Source organism: Zophobas morio, unplaced genomic scaffold (assembly GCF_036711695.1).
Source record: "Zophobas morio isolate AGI-343-1 ecotype UQ-CSIRO unplaced genomic scaffold, CSIRO_AGI_Zmor_V1 ptg000040l, whole genome shotgun sequence".
Lineage (NCBI taxonomy): Eukaryota > Metazoa > Arthropoda > Insecta > Coleoptera > Tenebrionidae > Zophobas > Zophobas morio.
Genome location: NW_026972145.1, coordinates 5,472,811 through 5,487,296, shown reverse-complemented (window position 1 = coordinate 5,487,296; position 14,486 = coordinate 5,472,811). Strand labels below are relative to the sequence as shown.

General features: G+C 33.1%; 5 protein-coding genes across 6 annotated transcripts; all 5 read left to right on the top strand.

The window, feature by feature from the left end:
* Window positions 1-1,250: 1,250 nt before the first annotated feature.
* On the top strand, window positions 1,251-2,546 carry LOC135140363 (zinc finger Y-chromosomal protein-like). The gene is made up of 4 exons (XM_064070857.1): window positions 1,251-1,580; window positions 1,636-2,140; window positions 2,182-2,476; window positions 2,543-2,546. The coding sequence occupies exons 1-4, from the start codon at window positions 1,251-1,253 to the stop codon at window positions 2,544-2,546; spliced, it is 1,134 nt and encodes a 377-aa protein (XP_063926927.1).
* Window positions 2,547-3,056: 510 nt separating this feature from the next.
* Window positions 3,057-5,155, top strand: LOC135140438 (zinc finger Y-chromosomal protein-like). Of its 2 annotated transcripts, XM_064070980.1 has the most exons (3): window positions 3,057-3,149; window positions 3,214-4,317; window positions 4,369-5,155. In XM_064070980.1, exons 2-3 carry the CDS (start codon window positions 3,224-3,226, stop codon window positions 4,628-4,630), a joined length of 1,356 nt encoding a protein of 451 aa, XP_063927050.1. In that variant the 5' UTR covers window positions 3,057-3,149; window positions 3,214-3,223; the 3' UTR covers window positions 4,631-5,155. The 2 variants fall into 2 exon arrangements, with proteins under 2 accessions (XP_063927050.1, XP_063927049.1); XM_064070979.1 differs by having other exon boundaries at window positions 3,214-5,154.
* Window positions 5,156-5,426: 271 nt separating this feature from the next.
* Window positions 5,427-6,866, top strand: LOC135140572 (zinc finger protein 711-like). Its single transcript, XM_064071179.1, has 2 exons — window positions 5,427-5,501; window positions 5,550-6,866. Exon 2 carries the CDS (start codon window positions 5,560-5,562, stop codon window positions 6,781-6,783), a length of 1,224 nt encoding a protein of 407 aa, XP_063927249.1. The 5' UTR covers window positions 5,427-5,501; window positions 5,550-5,559; the 3' UTR covers window positions 6,784-6,866.
* A 3,951-nt stretch (window positions 6,867-10,817) lies between these two features.
* LOC135140548 (zinc finger protein 711-like) lies at window positions 10,818-13,228 on the top strand. Its single transcript, XM_064071144.1, has 3 exons — window positions 10,818-10,894; window positions 10,959-12,727; window positions 12,777-13,228. The coding sequence occupies exon 2, from the start codon at window positions 11,077-11,079 to the stop codon at window positions 12,373-12,375; it is 1,299 nt and encodes a 432-aa protein (XP_063927214.1). The 5' UTR covers window positions 10,818-10,894; window positions 10,959-11,076; the 3' UTR covers window positions 12,376-12,727; window positions 12,777-13,228.
* Window positions 12,574-13,192, top strand: LOC135140362 (THAP domain-containing protein 1-like). The gene is made up of 2 exons (XM_064070856.1): window positions 12,574-12,727; window positions 12,777-13,192. The coding sequence occupies exons 1-2, from the start codon at window positions 12,574-12,576 to the stop codon at window positions 13,190-13,192; spliced, it is 570 nt and encodes a 189-aa protein (XP_063926926.1).
* Window positions 13,229-14,486: the final 1,258 nt, after the last annotated feature.

Genomic DNA, 14,486 nt, shown 5'->3' with positions numbered 1-14,486 from the left:
TTCGGTTCTTCAATTTTTCCATTTTTTGATGTTTTGATTTCTGGGTTTTTCAATTTTTCGATAGGTATTTTAATTTTTCAATTTTTAAGTTCTAGATTTTCCGTTAATTTTTTTGTTTTCCTTGATGTTTTGATTTGTCGATTATTCAATTTTTCAAGTTCTCGGTTTAGATTTTTTGGCTTTCCAGTTCTTCGATTTTTAAATTGTTTAATTTTTAGATTGTTCAATTTCTCGATTTTTAGATTTTTCAATTTTTAGATTTTTCAATTTTTCGGTTTACCGATTTTTTCTCATTTAAAATGTTTCAGTTTTTCAATTATTAACTTTTCGGTTTTTCAATTTTGGTCTAATTTGATTTCTTAATTTTTTGATTTTTTGACTCCTCTACTGTTGATGTTTTGATTTCTCGATGTTTCAGTTTTTGAACATTCCGATGTTTCGAATTTTCGACTTTTTGGCTTTTCGAGTGTTCAATTTTTTGATTTTTGAATTTTAGATTTCTGTTTTTTGATTTTTTTGGTGTTTCGATTTCCCAATTCTTCAATTTTTCGATATTTTAATTTTTCAATATTCCGAATTTTTAAATTTTCGATTTTTCCTTTCTTTTATTTCTCAATTTTTGGATTTTTAAATTTTACATTTTTCAATTTTACTATTTTTTGATGCTTGGATTTCTCAATTTTTCAAGTTTTCAATACTCAATTTTTCAGGATTTGAATATTGAGAACTTTTCAATTTCTGGATTTTCAATTTTCAGATATTTTGATTTTTTGATTTTTTAATGTTTCGATTTTTGGGTGTTTTGATTTTTCGATTTTTCCGATTTGTTGTCTAACCTTCTGTGACGTACATACTTTTGCCATTAAAAACGCATTTTCAAAAAGTATAAAAAGGAACTACAAAAATGTAAAATAACAATAAGAATAAGTGCATTGTAATGACATAGTCATTCTCACCGTGTTATTATAAACGACCAAAAGTAATAAATAAACTACAGTTAGTGTGACGTCTAGTTATCAATCCCATACCAACTCACTACATAATGTAAGCCTACACGAAAAAAAGGTGTATAACGTGTTGCATAATCGTGGTCTATTTAACGAATATACTACCAATATGAAACGACTAAAGTAAAAAGTACCAACTTTTTGAGGTTATATCGAAAACAATTTGAATTGTTTGTAATTTAGTTTACAGGTACGTTAAACAAGATTCGTTTTTATAATAACCTTTTGATGTAACAATACTGCATGAATTTCAGACTAGTTGAAACGGAAACTTTGAAATATTCCATAACGTACACGGCACACAAGACCTCTTCCCTGGTAAAAGTCCACGATTGTAAAATTTCCCCATGCGTTACAACCTCGTTTTTTCTGATGATGAACCACATTCGCCGCCATCAGTCGCGCTTGTCATTGTTTAAGTGTGAAAACCCCCTTGATTCTTACCATTGCAAACACTGCAATTTTCAATCCGAACTAACGTTGCTTTTCAAGCAACACACTAAAGAACATCATGGAATTAAACACGAAAACGACGATTTAATCCTACAATACAATAATCAAAAGTATGTTTGTGTAAAGTGCGGCTTTGAAACGCATTTTTCGCTTAAATGGTTATGTCACAAACGAGTGTCAACAATGTAACGAAAAAGCCGGTTTGAAAAAGCACGTTAACGCACGACATGTAGACGACCTTGACAGCAAATGGTACAAATGTAAACAGTGCTCATTTAGATGTAAACACAACTCATCTTTGTCTCGACACGTGAACCGTTGTCACTTGGACGAAAACGACGACAACTGGTATGAATGCGAACAGTGCCCGTACAAGACTAGAATCAGTTTGAACTTAAAGCGTCACCTAATAAACCAACACTCGAATGGAAAAAGTATCACATGGTATCAATGCAACGAGTGTCTATTTAAAACAACTTTCGAGGGGGATTTACAGAAACACGTGAAAACGCGACATTCGAACCGACACGACATCAAATGGTACAATTGTGAAAAATGCGACTACAAAACTGAATACCGGCAAGCTTTAAATAAACACGTGAATGCGCGCCACTTGGACGAGGACGAAATCGAGTGGCACCACTGCACTCTGTGTCCTTTCAAAAGCAAAGACAAAAGCGGTTTGAAAAACACATTAACGCACGGCATCTGGACGACCAAGACGCGAAATGGTACGAATGCGAACAGTGCTCATTTAGATGTAAATACAACAAGTCCTTGACGAGACACGTGAACGTTTGTCATTTGGACGAAAAGGACGGCAAGTGGTATGAATGTCAACAGTGTCCATACAAAACTAGAGAGGCTTCGACCCTAGCGAAGCACGTGAAATCCCTGCATTCGGAACAATATGACATCAAATGGTTTGATTGTGAAAAGTGCCAATACAAAACCAAATACCCTCAGTCTTTAAAGAAACATATAAATCGGCGCCATTCGGACGAGAATGAAATCAAGTGAGTGTTATTACAAGTGCAAAGATATGAGCAGTTTGAAAGATCACATTAACGCACGGCATCTAGATGATCAGGACGTGAAGTTGGTACGAATGCAGATATTGTCCACACAGAAGTGAGAGTTGTTCGAATTTAAACGACCACATAAAAAGGCGCCACTTGAATGCGAAAAATGTACTTTTGAAACCATGAATAAAAATTATATTTATTATTAAAAAGCGAACAAGATTGAAAAATTAAAGAATCGAAAAATCCCAACACTGAAACGTTGGAAAATTTAAAAATGCAACTCTGCATGTCTTGGGTAAAAATTCAACACAGAGTTATAAACCAGAAGCAGGGCAGTATGCCATTTTTTACAATTTAAGTAACATTTACTACTGTAAAATTTTTATATTACGCCATCTCATACGACACTCCTAATAAATATACACCTACTCTTTCGTACTCTGAAAGTCACGAAACATCAAAAAAATATGAAAATTGTAGTTTGTCCGATGAACTCGATTCGAACATGAAAATGACAAATCATGTATAACGTGTTGCATACCCTGGATCTATTTAACTAATTTACTACCAACATGAAGCGACTAAAATAAAAAGCACCAATATTTTGAGGTTATGTCGAAAACACATTGAAAACAGTTTAAATTGTTTTTAATTTAATTTACAGGTACGTAACACAAGATTCGTTTTTATAGTAAACTTTTAACGTAACAATACTGCATTAATTCCAGACTAGTCGAAATGGTGACTTTGCAGTTTTCCAAATCCGTCACGGCCCCCAAGAAACCCTCTCTGGTTAATGTCCACGCCTGTAAAATTTGCCCATACGTTACAACATCGTTTCTTCTGATGATAAACCACGTTCGGCGCCATCAGTCGCCTTTGGAATCTTTTAACTGTGAAAACCCCCTTGATTCTTACCATTGCGAACACTGCAATTTTCAAACTGAACTAACGTTGCTTTTCAAGCAACACATTAAAGAACATCGTGGAATTAAACACGAAAACGACGATTTAATTGTACAGCACAATAATCAAAAGTACGTTTGTGGAAAGTGCGGATTTGAGACGCATTTTTCGCTTAAATGGTTACGTCACAGGAAAGAGTGTCAACAACCAAATTCGAAATTGCAGCATTTTTTGGTTGAGGACAAAATCAAGTGGCTGCACTGCGCTGAGTGTACTTTCAAGAGTAAAGGAAAACGCGGTTTGAGAAGGCACATTAACGCACGACATTTAGACGACCTTGTCGCGAAATGGTACGAATGTAAACAGTGCTCATTTAGATCTAAATACAACCACTCTTTGTCGCGACATGTGATCAGTTGTCATTTAGACAAAAAGGACGGCAAGTGGTACGAATGCCAACAGTGTCCTTACAAGACTAGAGAATATTCGAAATTAAGGAGTCACATGATAAGCCAGCATTCAAATGGAGAAAGTATCACGTGGTATCAGTGCAACGAGTGTACATTTAAAACAACCTTCGACAGGGTTTTAGAGATGCACGTGAATGCGCGACATTCGAACCGACACTTTGTTAAATGGTACGATTGTGAAAAATGCCAATACAAAACCAAATGGCGGTTTAAATTAAATAAACACATGAATGCGCGGCATTTGGACGAGGACGAAATAGAGTGGCACCACTGCAGTGAGTGTCCATACAAGTCCAAAGACAAAGACGGTTTGAAAAGACACATTAACGCACGGCATCTGGACGACCAAGACGCGAAGTGGTATGAATGTACACAGTGTCCATTTAAGACTAGAAATTGTTCGGCCCTAAAGAAGCACGTGAATTCTCAGCATTTGGAACGATTTGACATCAAATGGTATGATTGTGAAAATTGCGAATTCAAAACCAAATATCCCCAGTCTTTAAGGATTCATATAAATCGCTGGCATTTGGACAAGAATGAAATCAAGTGGCACCATTGCAGTGAGTGTGCGTTTAGGAGCAAAAACAAAGCAAGTTTGAAAAGTCACATTAACGCACGGCATCTTAGCGACTACGATGCGAAATGGTACGAATGCACACACTGTTCACACAGAACTAAACATCCTTCAAATTTAAACTACCACATAAAAACGCAACACTTGAAAGCGAAAAGTGACCATCTAATAGCAGACAAAAATCGAGTTTGACGTCACAAATTAAAATAAACTGATTAATTGAAAAATCAAGAAATTGATCCAAAATTTAAATGTTTAAAAATTGTGAAAACGAAGACTCAAAAATTAAAAAATCGAACCATTGAGGAATCCCGGAACTGAAATATCGTAAAATTGACGAGTGAAAAAGTCGAACAATCAAAAAATCTCAAAGTTCGATTGAGTAAAAATTCAAGACGGATTCATAAACCAGAAGCAGAGCAGTATGTCATTTTACTCGGTAATTTCGGGTATTACCTGTCAACAGACTGACAGACGGAAACTGTGATATTTAATTGTTATATATATATATATTATCCCTAATATACTCTGAAGCTCTTTTTTAATTTTTGGATCTTTAGTGGCCAGTATTGCTTTGATTCTGTCTGAATCAGTTTCAACACCTTGAGACGAAAATATTTCACTGACTTAGTTTTCAATTGTAATTTATCTTTATTAAATGTAGCCCCCAAAAATTTTTTATTCATAATCTTGAGACATCCAAATGACTGTAAAAACACTTTTTATGACTTAAATGTTCGACAATACCTTTTAACACTTTTAATTAAATTTAACTTCGTAACACCTAGAATTGGGGTTACAAAATTGTCAATCGCAATAAAATTATCTAAAATCTCAAAATTTTTTGACGGACAATTCAGTGAGATTTTACCACAGACGAAGAATTCCTTATTGGTCTGTGGATCGTGCAAACCCTTAAACGTGCATAAAGAGTTACATAACCTTGATCGGTCACCAATTGACTACCAACATTAAGCAACTAAAGTATCAACGTGGTATCAACAGTTCTAGGTTATGTTTAAACCAATGTGACTTCTTGTTTTGTTTTTAATTTAACTCAGAGGTAAAAATTCAAGATTCTTTATTATGATCATCTTTGAATAAATTTCAGACTAGTCGAAATGGTGACTTTGCAATATGCCGAATCCGTCACGGCCCCCAAGAAACACTCTCTGATCGATGTCCACGCTTGTAAAATTTGCCCGTACGTTACAACATCGTTTTTCCTGATGAAGAACCACATACGCCGCCATCAGTCGCCTTTGGTACCTTTTAACTGCGAAAACCCCCTTGATTCTCACCATTGCAAACACTGCAATTTTCAAACCGAACTAACGTTGCTTTTCAAGCAACACATTAAAGAAAATCATGGAATTAAACACGAAAACGACGATTTAATTGTACAGCACAAAAATCAAAAGTACGTTTGTGAAAAGTGCGGATTTGAGTCGCATTTTTTGCTTAAATGGTTATGTCACATGCGAGAGTGTCAACAAACTAAAGAACAACCAAACTTGAAAATGCAGCATTTGGTCGAGGACAAAATCAAGTGGTACCACTGCGCTGACTGTACCTTCAAGAGTAAAGGAAAACCCGGTTTGAAAAACCACATTAACGCACGGCATCTGGACGACATTGTCGCGAAATGGTATGAATGTAAACAGTGCTCATTTAGATCTAAACACAACCAATCTTTGTGGCGACATGTGATCGCTTTTCATTTGGACGAAAAGGACGGCAAGTGGTTTGAATGCCCACAGTGTCTACACAAGACTAGAGAAAATTCGAAACTAATGCGTCACCTGTTAAACAACCATTCGATTAAAAAAAGTATCACGTGGTATCAGTGCAAGGAGTGTCGATTTAAAACAACTTTCGAGGGGGATTTACAGAAACACGTGAAAGCGCGGCATTTGAACGACCGAGACACCAAGTGGTATGAATGTAAACAGTGTCCGTTCAAAACTAGATATTGTTCGCCTCTAAAGAAGCACGTGAAATTGCAGCATTTGGATCAAAATGACATCAGATGGTATGATTGTGTAAAGTGCCAATTCAAAACCAAATACCCCCATGCTTTAAAGAATCATATAAATCGCTGGCATTTGGACGAGAATGAAATCAAGTGGCACCACTGCAGTGAGTGTTCGTTCAAGAGCAAAAACAAAGGAGGTTTGAAAGGTCACATTAACGCTCAGCATCTGAGCGACCAAGAAGCGAAATGGTACGAATGCACACATTGCCCATACAAAACTAAGAATCCTTCAAATTTAAACTCCCACACAAAAAGGCGCCACTCGAATGCGAAAAGTGACAACGTAATAGCAGACAAAAATCGAGTTTAATTGTGAAGTTCAAACAAAGTGTACAGTCGTGGTGAATGTCCATGCAGACTTACACTTTTCTCGTTCCATTGATATAGAAAATAAAAGAATTAAAAATTAAACGACTTGTAACTGTATAACGTGTTGCATAATTTTGAACTGTCACAAATTTGCTGCCAACAGTAAGCAACCAAAGTACCAACATTTTGAGGTTATGTTTCGACAAATTTGATTTCATCAATTATTTATTATTTAACGAAGAGGTAAAAAATCCAGAATTAGTGTTTATAATCGCATTGAAAAATGGAAACAACCAAAAGTTGAAAGATCGAAAAATCTAAAAATGAAAAATTAAAATCGGAAAATTTTAAAATTTAAACAACCGAAAAAGGAAAAATTGATGACGAAAAATCTAAACGTTTAAAAATCTGAAATAAAAAAAAAGTCGACAAATGAGAAATACATAAAAAAACAGAAACAAATTTTATTTATTTTAAAAAAATCTCTCGCAAAATCAGGTTCCTCCTTCTTCTTAAATCAATGATTTCGGGCAATAACGCGTCAAAGTAAAATCTGCAAGTTTATCTGTCATCTTTTTACATATTTCTTCGTTTTTTTCTATATTAATTCGTTTGGGTGTCCACACAACAAAATAAACTTGTGAAATACCCGTAACAAGCATTGGACTTGAAAGTAGTAACCATGATTTTTTTTACTTTCAATTCTCTGTCTGTCAATGTACAAAATTTGATTTTTTTTTTTCTAACCGCTTCTTCGGGAGACAAATCTTGCGATTTTGAGGGCATTTAATTTCGACTAATGCACTCCTATCCTCTAGCACCCTGTCTGGACTAGCAGCTATGTAAGGAAATTGTTTTGAAATAAAGACACACCATTCAGTTTTTATATTTTTATTTATTTCAAAACACTTGACAGCTTTTTCCTCACTTTGTTGTCCATAGTATGTATGACTATTACCTCTAAATGTACTGTACAACAGAGACTCCACAGTTTTAGCTGTTGTTGTAGTCGGTCTAAGTTTGTAAATACGTCCAAAATTTGAAGCCATAACCCTAATTTCTCTTTCTTTTGCCCAAATGTGCCTGTTGCCTAGTGTCTATTTCAATTTGGTCTAAATTCAAAGATAATTTTCTCAAAAAAACCTCTTTGGCTGTAACAAATGTTTCTACATCCATGTCAGGATTATCTAAAAAATATTTAAACAATAATCGCAATCGGGACCACCATACATACATTTTTTTCCGACATATTTTTTTACCAATACTTTGTCTAAGACGAGCTTGTTTCATAGACGAACAATATTTTTTTGTTATTAAACGAGGACCGTTTTAATCACAATATATTTACTTATCCCCTCTAAAAAATTCATCACGTCAACTCAAAATTTTGCTGAATAAATCCTATCTAAAATGTACAAAATATGATGAGTCTCTTCTTGTAATTTATCATCCCATTAATATTTTTTGGATTCGGATATTTAGGGTGACTCAAAAAATTTAATGAATGCGCAAATTTATTTTATTAGTTTAATCAGGAACTACAAAACCGAATGCTTTGAAATCTTGGAAATGTTTTAAATTTATCATAAGCATGGCAAAATTTTTGATCAAAATATATTTACTCATCCCCCCTAAAAAATGGATGACGCCACCCCAAAATTTTGCTGAATAAATCCTATATAAAATGTATAAAATATGATGAGTATCTTCTTGTGATTTATCATTCCATTCATGTTTTTTTGGATTTGCATTTACAGGATGACCCCAAAAATTAATGAATGCGTAAATTTATTTTATTGATTTAATCAGGAACTACAGAACCTGATGCTTTGAAATCTAATGTGAAAGAAAAAACATAATAGGCATGCAGTCGTCACGTTTCCGATAGCGAGGGAAGTACTGTCTAAACTCTTTAGACCGATTTTTTTGATTTTCCCATTTCTCCATTTCTCAATTTTTCAATATTTCAATTTGGGATTTTTTCACTGTTTCGATTCTTTAATTTTCCTTCCATTTTTAAGTTTTTCAATATTTCAGCTTTGGAATTTTGCAATATTTCGTTTCTTCAATTTTTCAAATTTTTGATATTGTGTTCCCTCGGTTTTAAAATTTTTCGATGTTTTAATTTTTCAGTTTTTAAAGTTTTAGGTTTTTAGATTTCTCGCTATCTCGACTTTTCGATTTTTCAGTTCCATGATTTTTCAATTTGTCGAATTTTTAAATTTTAGATTTTTTGTTTTCTTTGATGTTTTGAGTTCTCGATCATTCGATTTTCTGAGTTTTCAGGCTTGGATTTTTTTTGTTGTTCAATTCTTGGATTTTTAAAATTTTTGTTTTTTAAATTTTCCAATTTATCAACTTACTGGGATTTCAATGTTTTGATTTTTTGATTGTTCAATTTCTCGATTTTTTGAATTTTTAGTTTTTGATACGATTTGTTTTTCAAAAATTTTCAGTTTTTCAATTTATTAACTTTACGATGCTTCAGTTTTGCTCGATTTAGATTTCTCAATTTTTCGACATATTACTATTGGGATTTTTCAATTTATCGATTCTTCGATTTCTCGATTCTTCATATTTTCGGTTTCTCGAATTTCTTCATTTTTCGATTTCTCAATTTTCCGATGTTTCAGTTTTACGGTTTTTAAATTTTTTTATTTTTCAGTTTTCAATTTTTGACTTTTCTAAATTTTTCGATTTCTCAATTTTTCGATTAACTGATTTTTTTATTTTCCCATTTCTCTATTTCTCGATTTTTCAATTCTTTCTTCAATTGTGATTTTTCAATTTTTCGATTTCTGAATTTTTCAATTTTCAGTTTTGGATTTTTTCACTTTTCCGATTCTTCAATTTTCTTTCCATTTTTCAGTTTTTCAAGATTTCAGTTTTCCTTCCATTTTTCAGTTTTTCAGTATTTCAGTTCTGGGATTTTGCAATGTTTCGGTTCTTCAATTTTTCCATTTTTTGATGTTTTGATTTCTGGGTTTTTCAATTTTTCAATAGGTATTTTAATTTTTCAATTTTTAAGTTCTAGATTTTCCGTTAATTTTTTTGCTTTCCTTGATGTTTTGATTTGTCGATCATTCAATTTTTCAAGTTCTCGGTTTAGATTTTTTGGCTTTCCAATTCTTCGATTTTTAAATTGTTTAATTTTTAGATTGTTCAATTTCTCGATTTTTAGATTTTTCAATTTTTCGGTTTACCGATTTTTTCTCATTTAAAATGTTTCAGTTTTTCAATTATTAACTTTTCGATTTTTCAATTTTGGTCTAATTTGATTTCTTAATTTTTTGATTTTTTGACTCCTCTACTGCTGATGTTTTGATTTCTCGATGTTTCAGTTTTTGAACATTCCGATGTTTCGAATTTTCGACTTTTTGGCTTTTCGAGTGTTCAATTTTTTGATTTTTGAATTTTAGATTTCTGTTTTTTGATTTTTTTGGTGTTTCGATTTCCCAATTCTCCACTTTTTCGATATTTTAATTTTTCAATATTTCGAATTTTTAAATTTTCGATTTTTCTTTTCTTTTATTTCTCAATTTTTGGATTTTTAAATTTTACATTTTTCAATTTTACTATTTTTTGATGCTTGGATTTCTCAATTTTTCAAGTTTTCAATACTCAATTTTTCAGGATTTGAATATTGAGAACTTTTCAATTTCTGGATTTTCAATTTTCAGATATTTTGATTTTTTAATGTTTCGATTTTTGGATGTTTTGATTTTTCGATTTTTCCGATTTGTTGTCTAACCTTCTGTGACATACATACTTTTGCCATTAAAAACGCATTTTCAAAAAGTATAAAAAGTAACTACAAAAATGTAAAATAACAATAAGAATAAGTACATTGTAATGACATAGTCATTCTCACCGTGTTATTATAAACGACCAAAAGTAATAAATAAACTACAGTTAGTGTGACGTCTAGTTATCAATCCCATACCAACTCACTACATAATGTAACCCTACACGAAAAAAAGGTGTATAACGTGTTGCATAATCGTGGTCTATTTAACGAATATACTACCAATATGAAACGACTAAAGTAAAAAGTACCAACATTTTTAGGTTATGTCGAAAACAATTTGAATTGTTTGTAATTTAATTTACAGGTACGTTAAACAAGATTCGTTTTTATAATAACCTTTTGATGTAACAATACCGCATGAATTTCAGACCAGTTGAAACGGAAACTTTGAAACATTCCGTAACGTACACGGCACACAAGACCTCTTCCCTGGTAAAAGTCCACGATTGTAAAATTTCCCCATGCGTTACACCATCGTTTTTTCTGATGATGAACCACATTCGCCGCCATCAGTCGCGCTTGTCATCGTTTAAGTGTGAAAACCCCCTTGATTCTTACCATTGCAAACACTGCAATTTTCAAACCGAACTAACGTTGCTTTTCAAGCAACACACTAAAGAACATCATGGAATTAAACACGAAAACGACGATTTAATCCTACAATACAAAAATAAAAACTACGTTTGTGGAAAGTGCGGCTTTGAAACGCATTTTTCGCTTAAATGGTTATGTCACATGAACGAGTGTCAACAATGTAACGAAAAAGCCGGTTTGAAAAAGCACATTAACGCACGACATGTAGACGACCTTGACGGCAAATGGTACAAATGTAAACAGTGCTCATTTAGATGTAAACACAACTCATCTTTGGCTCGACACGTGAACCGTTGTCATTTGGACGAAAACGACGACAACTGGTATGAATGCGAACAGTGCCCGTACAAGACTAGAATCAGTTTGAACTTAAAGCGTCACTTGATAAGCCAGCACTCGAATGGAAAAATTCCCACGTGGTATCAGTGCAACGAGTGTCCATTTAAAACAACATTCAAGAGGGTTTTACAGAAACACGTGAAAACGCGACATTCGAACCGATACGACATCAAATGGTACAACTGTGAAAAATGCGACTACAAAACCGAATACCGGCAAGCTTTAAATAAACACGTGAATGCGCGGCATTTGGACGAGGACGAAATAAAGTGGCACCACTGCACTCTGTGTCCTTTCAAAAGCAAAGACAAAAGCGGTTTGAAAAAACACATTAACGCACGGCATCTGGACGACCAAGACGCGAAATGGTACGAATGCGAGCAGTGCTCATTTAGATGTAAGTACAACAAGTCCTTGACGAGACACGTGAACGTTTGTCATTTGGACGAAAAGGACGGCAAGTGGTATGAATGTCAACAGTGTCCATACAAGACTAGAGATGCTTCGACCCTGACGAAGCACGTGAAATCCTTGCATTCGGAACAATATGACATCAAATGGTTTGATTGTGAAAAGTGCCAATACAAAACCAAATACCCTCAGTCTTTAAAGAAACATATAAATCGGCGGCATTTGGACGAGAATGAAATCAAGTGGCACCGCTGCAGTAAGTGTCTTTACAAGTCCAAAGATATAAGCAGTTTGAAGGGTCACATTAACGCAAGGCATCTAGACGATGAAGACGCGAAATGGTACGAATGCACACTTTGTCCACACAAAACTAAGAATCCTTCAAATTTAAAGTACCACATGAAAACGCAGCATTTGAAAGCAGACAATAATCGAGTTTGACGTTACGAATGAAGTGTACGACTTTTCTCATTCCATTAATAGTATTAATACAGAAAATGAAAGAAATAAATATTAAATTGGACACTGTATAACGTGTTGCATAATTTTGATCTGTCTCAAATTTACTACCAACATCAAGCAACCAAAGTACCAATATTTTGAGGTTATGTTTACTAACAGTTTTTCTCAAAACTAAAAATGTCTCACTGTGCAGTGTCTGGTTGCTCAAACCGCCAACTGAAGTGTGTAAAAAACAGAGATATTAAATTTTATCGGTTTCCGAAAGCTAAAGACTTCTGTAAACAATGGGTTAAATTCTGTGGTCGGAAAGAAATAATTAATGTTAAAAACGGTAAGAAACAGCTATTTGAAAAATAAGTTACAACATATATGTATTTTAGCTCGAATATGCTCTGAGCACTTTACTGCTTCGTGTTCATATAAATCGCTTCAACACAAACTACTGCAGTACAGCCCCAAAAACAGACGAAGGCTAATGCCCGATGCTGTTCCAAGTGAAAAGGGACCTATATCTACAGAGGTAGGAATTGTGGAGCTAGCATCACCAAAAAAAATATCTTGCAGGAAAGACTTATTTGACGAAGTTCGTTCAATTGAGGTTTGCAACTGGGAGGAAAAATATAAGGAGCTACAACAGAAATTTAACGAACTTGAAAAAAAAATGGAAGCAATGAAGGCTGAGAATGTCTTGCTGAAGCAACAATTGCAAAAGAAGACAGACAACGCAGTGATAGCAAAAGCAGTGTCAATAGTGTTCACAAAAGGACAAATAAAGAAATTGTTTAGTAAGAAATAAATACAAGGTTTTCTAGAGACTGTTTACACATTTCGATTTTTTAAATTTTATTTTTTTAAGTTTCTAAATTAAGTCTTGAGTTTGCTTTTTCCCAATTTTTCAACATTTAAATTTTGGATCAACTTGAAAAATTTTTAATTCAAAAAAATTGAAACTCCCAAATGCCGAAACCGGGGAATTGAAAAAAAATCAATATTGAAACAGTAAAAAATCGAAAATGAAAAATTTTTGAAATCCAAACATGGAAAAGTAGGAGCTGAAAAAACGAAACTGGTAGATAAAAAAAGTGAGGAAGTGAAAAGTCGAAAAATGGGAAATTATAAATCCCAACAAACGTGTATGATGTGTTGCATAGTCTTGATCATTGTAGCGAATTTACTACCAACATGAAACAACTAAAGTAAAAAGTACCTGAAGGTACCAACATTTTTAGGTTACGTTTAGACAAATTAGGTTTCTGAGTTATTTTTAATTTAACTAATATTAAAAAAGCTAAAAAATACAAGATTCGTTTTTATAATCAAAAAAAGTCAAAAAATGAAAAGTTAAAAACAAAAAAAAAATAAAATTTAAATCGTAAAATTGAAGAAATGAAAAATCTAGTATTAAAATAAATTGGAAAAGCGAGACACTTAAAAATGTAAACTGTAAAAATCGAAAAATTGAAAATTCGAGAAAGCGAAAAGTCGATAAACCGAGAAATTGGGGAATCGCAAAATTCAAAAAATCACAGCAGCTTAAAATCCAAAAGCGATAAATCGGAAAATTAGAAATTAAAAAAGTTGAAAAATAAACAAATTAAAAAGATCGAAACACCAAAAAACCGAATTAGATTGAAAAATTGAAAAATCGAAAATCAAATAATCACAAACCGAAAGCTAAAAAATCGAATAATTGAAGAACTGACAAATCAAAAAATTGAAAAATAGAAGCAGCTCAAAATCCAAAAAGCGAAACATCGGCAAATTAGAAATTAAAAAACCGAAAAATCGAATAATATTGAAAAATTTAAGAATCGCAAAACCGAAATGTCAAAAAATCGAGAAATCAAAAAATCGAAACACAAAAACGAAAGCAAAATTAAAAAAAAAAAGAAAAATCGAGAAGGCGAAAAACCGAGAAATTGGAAAATTGAAAAATCGAGAAATTGAAATTTAAAAAAATAGAAGCAACCCAAAATCCAAAACGCGAAAACGCGGCAAATTAGGAATTAAAAAATTGAAATATTTACAATTAGAAAAACCGACGAATCACCGGAAAACCGAATTAGATTGAAATATTGAAGAATCGAAAA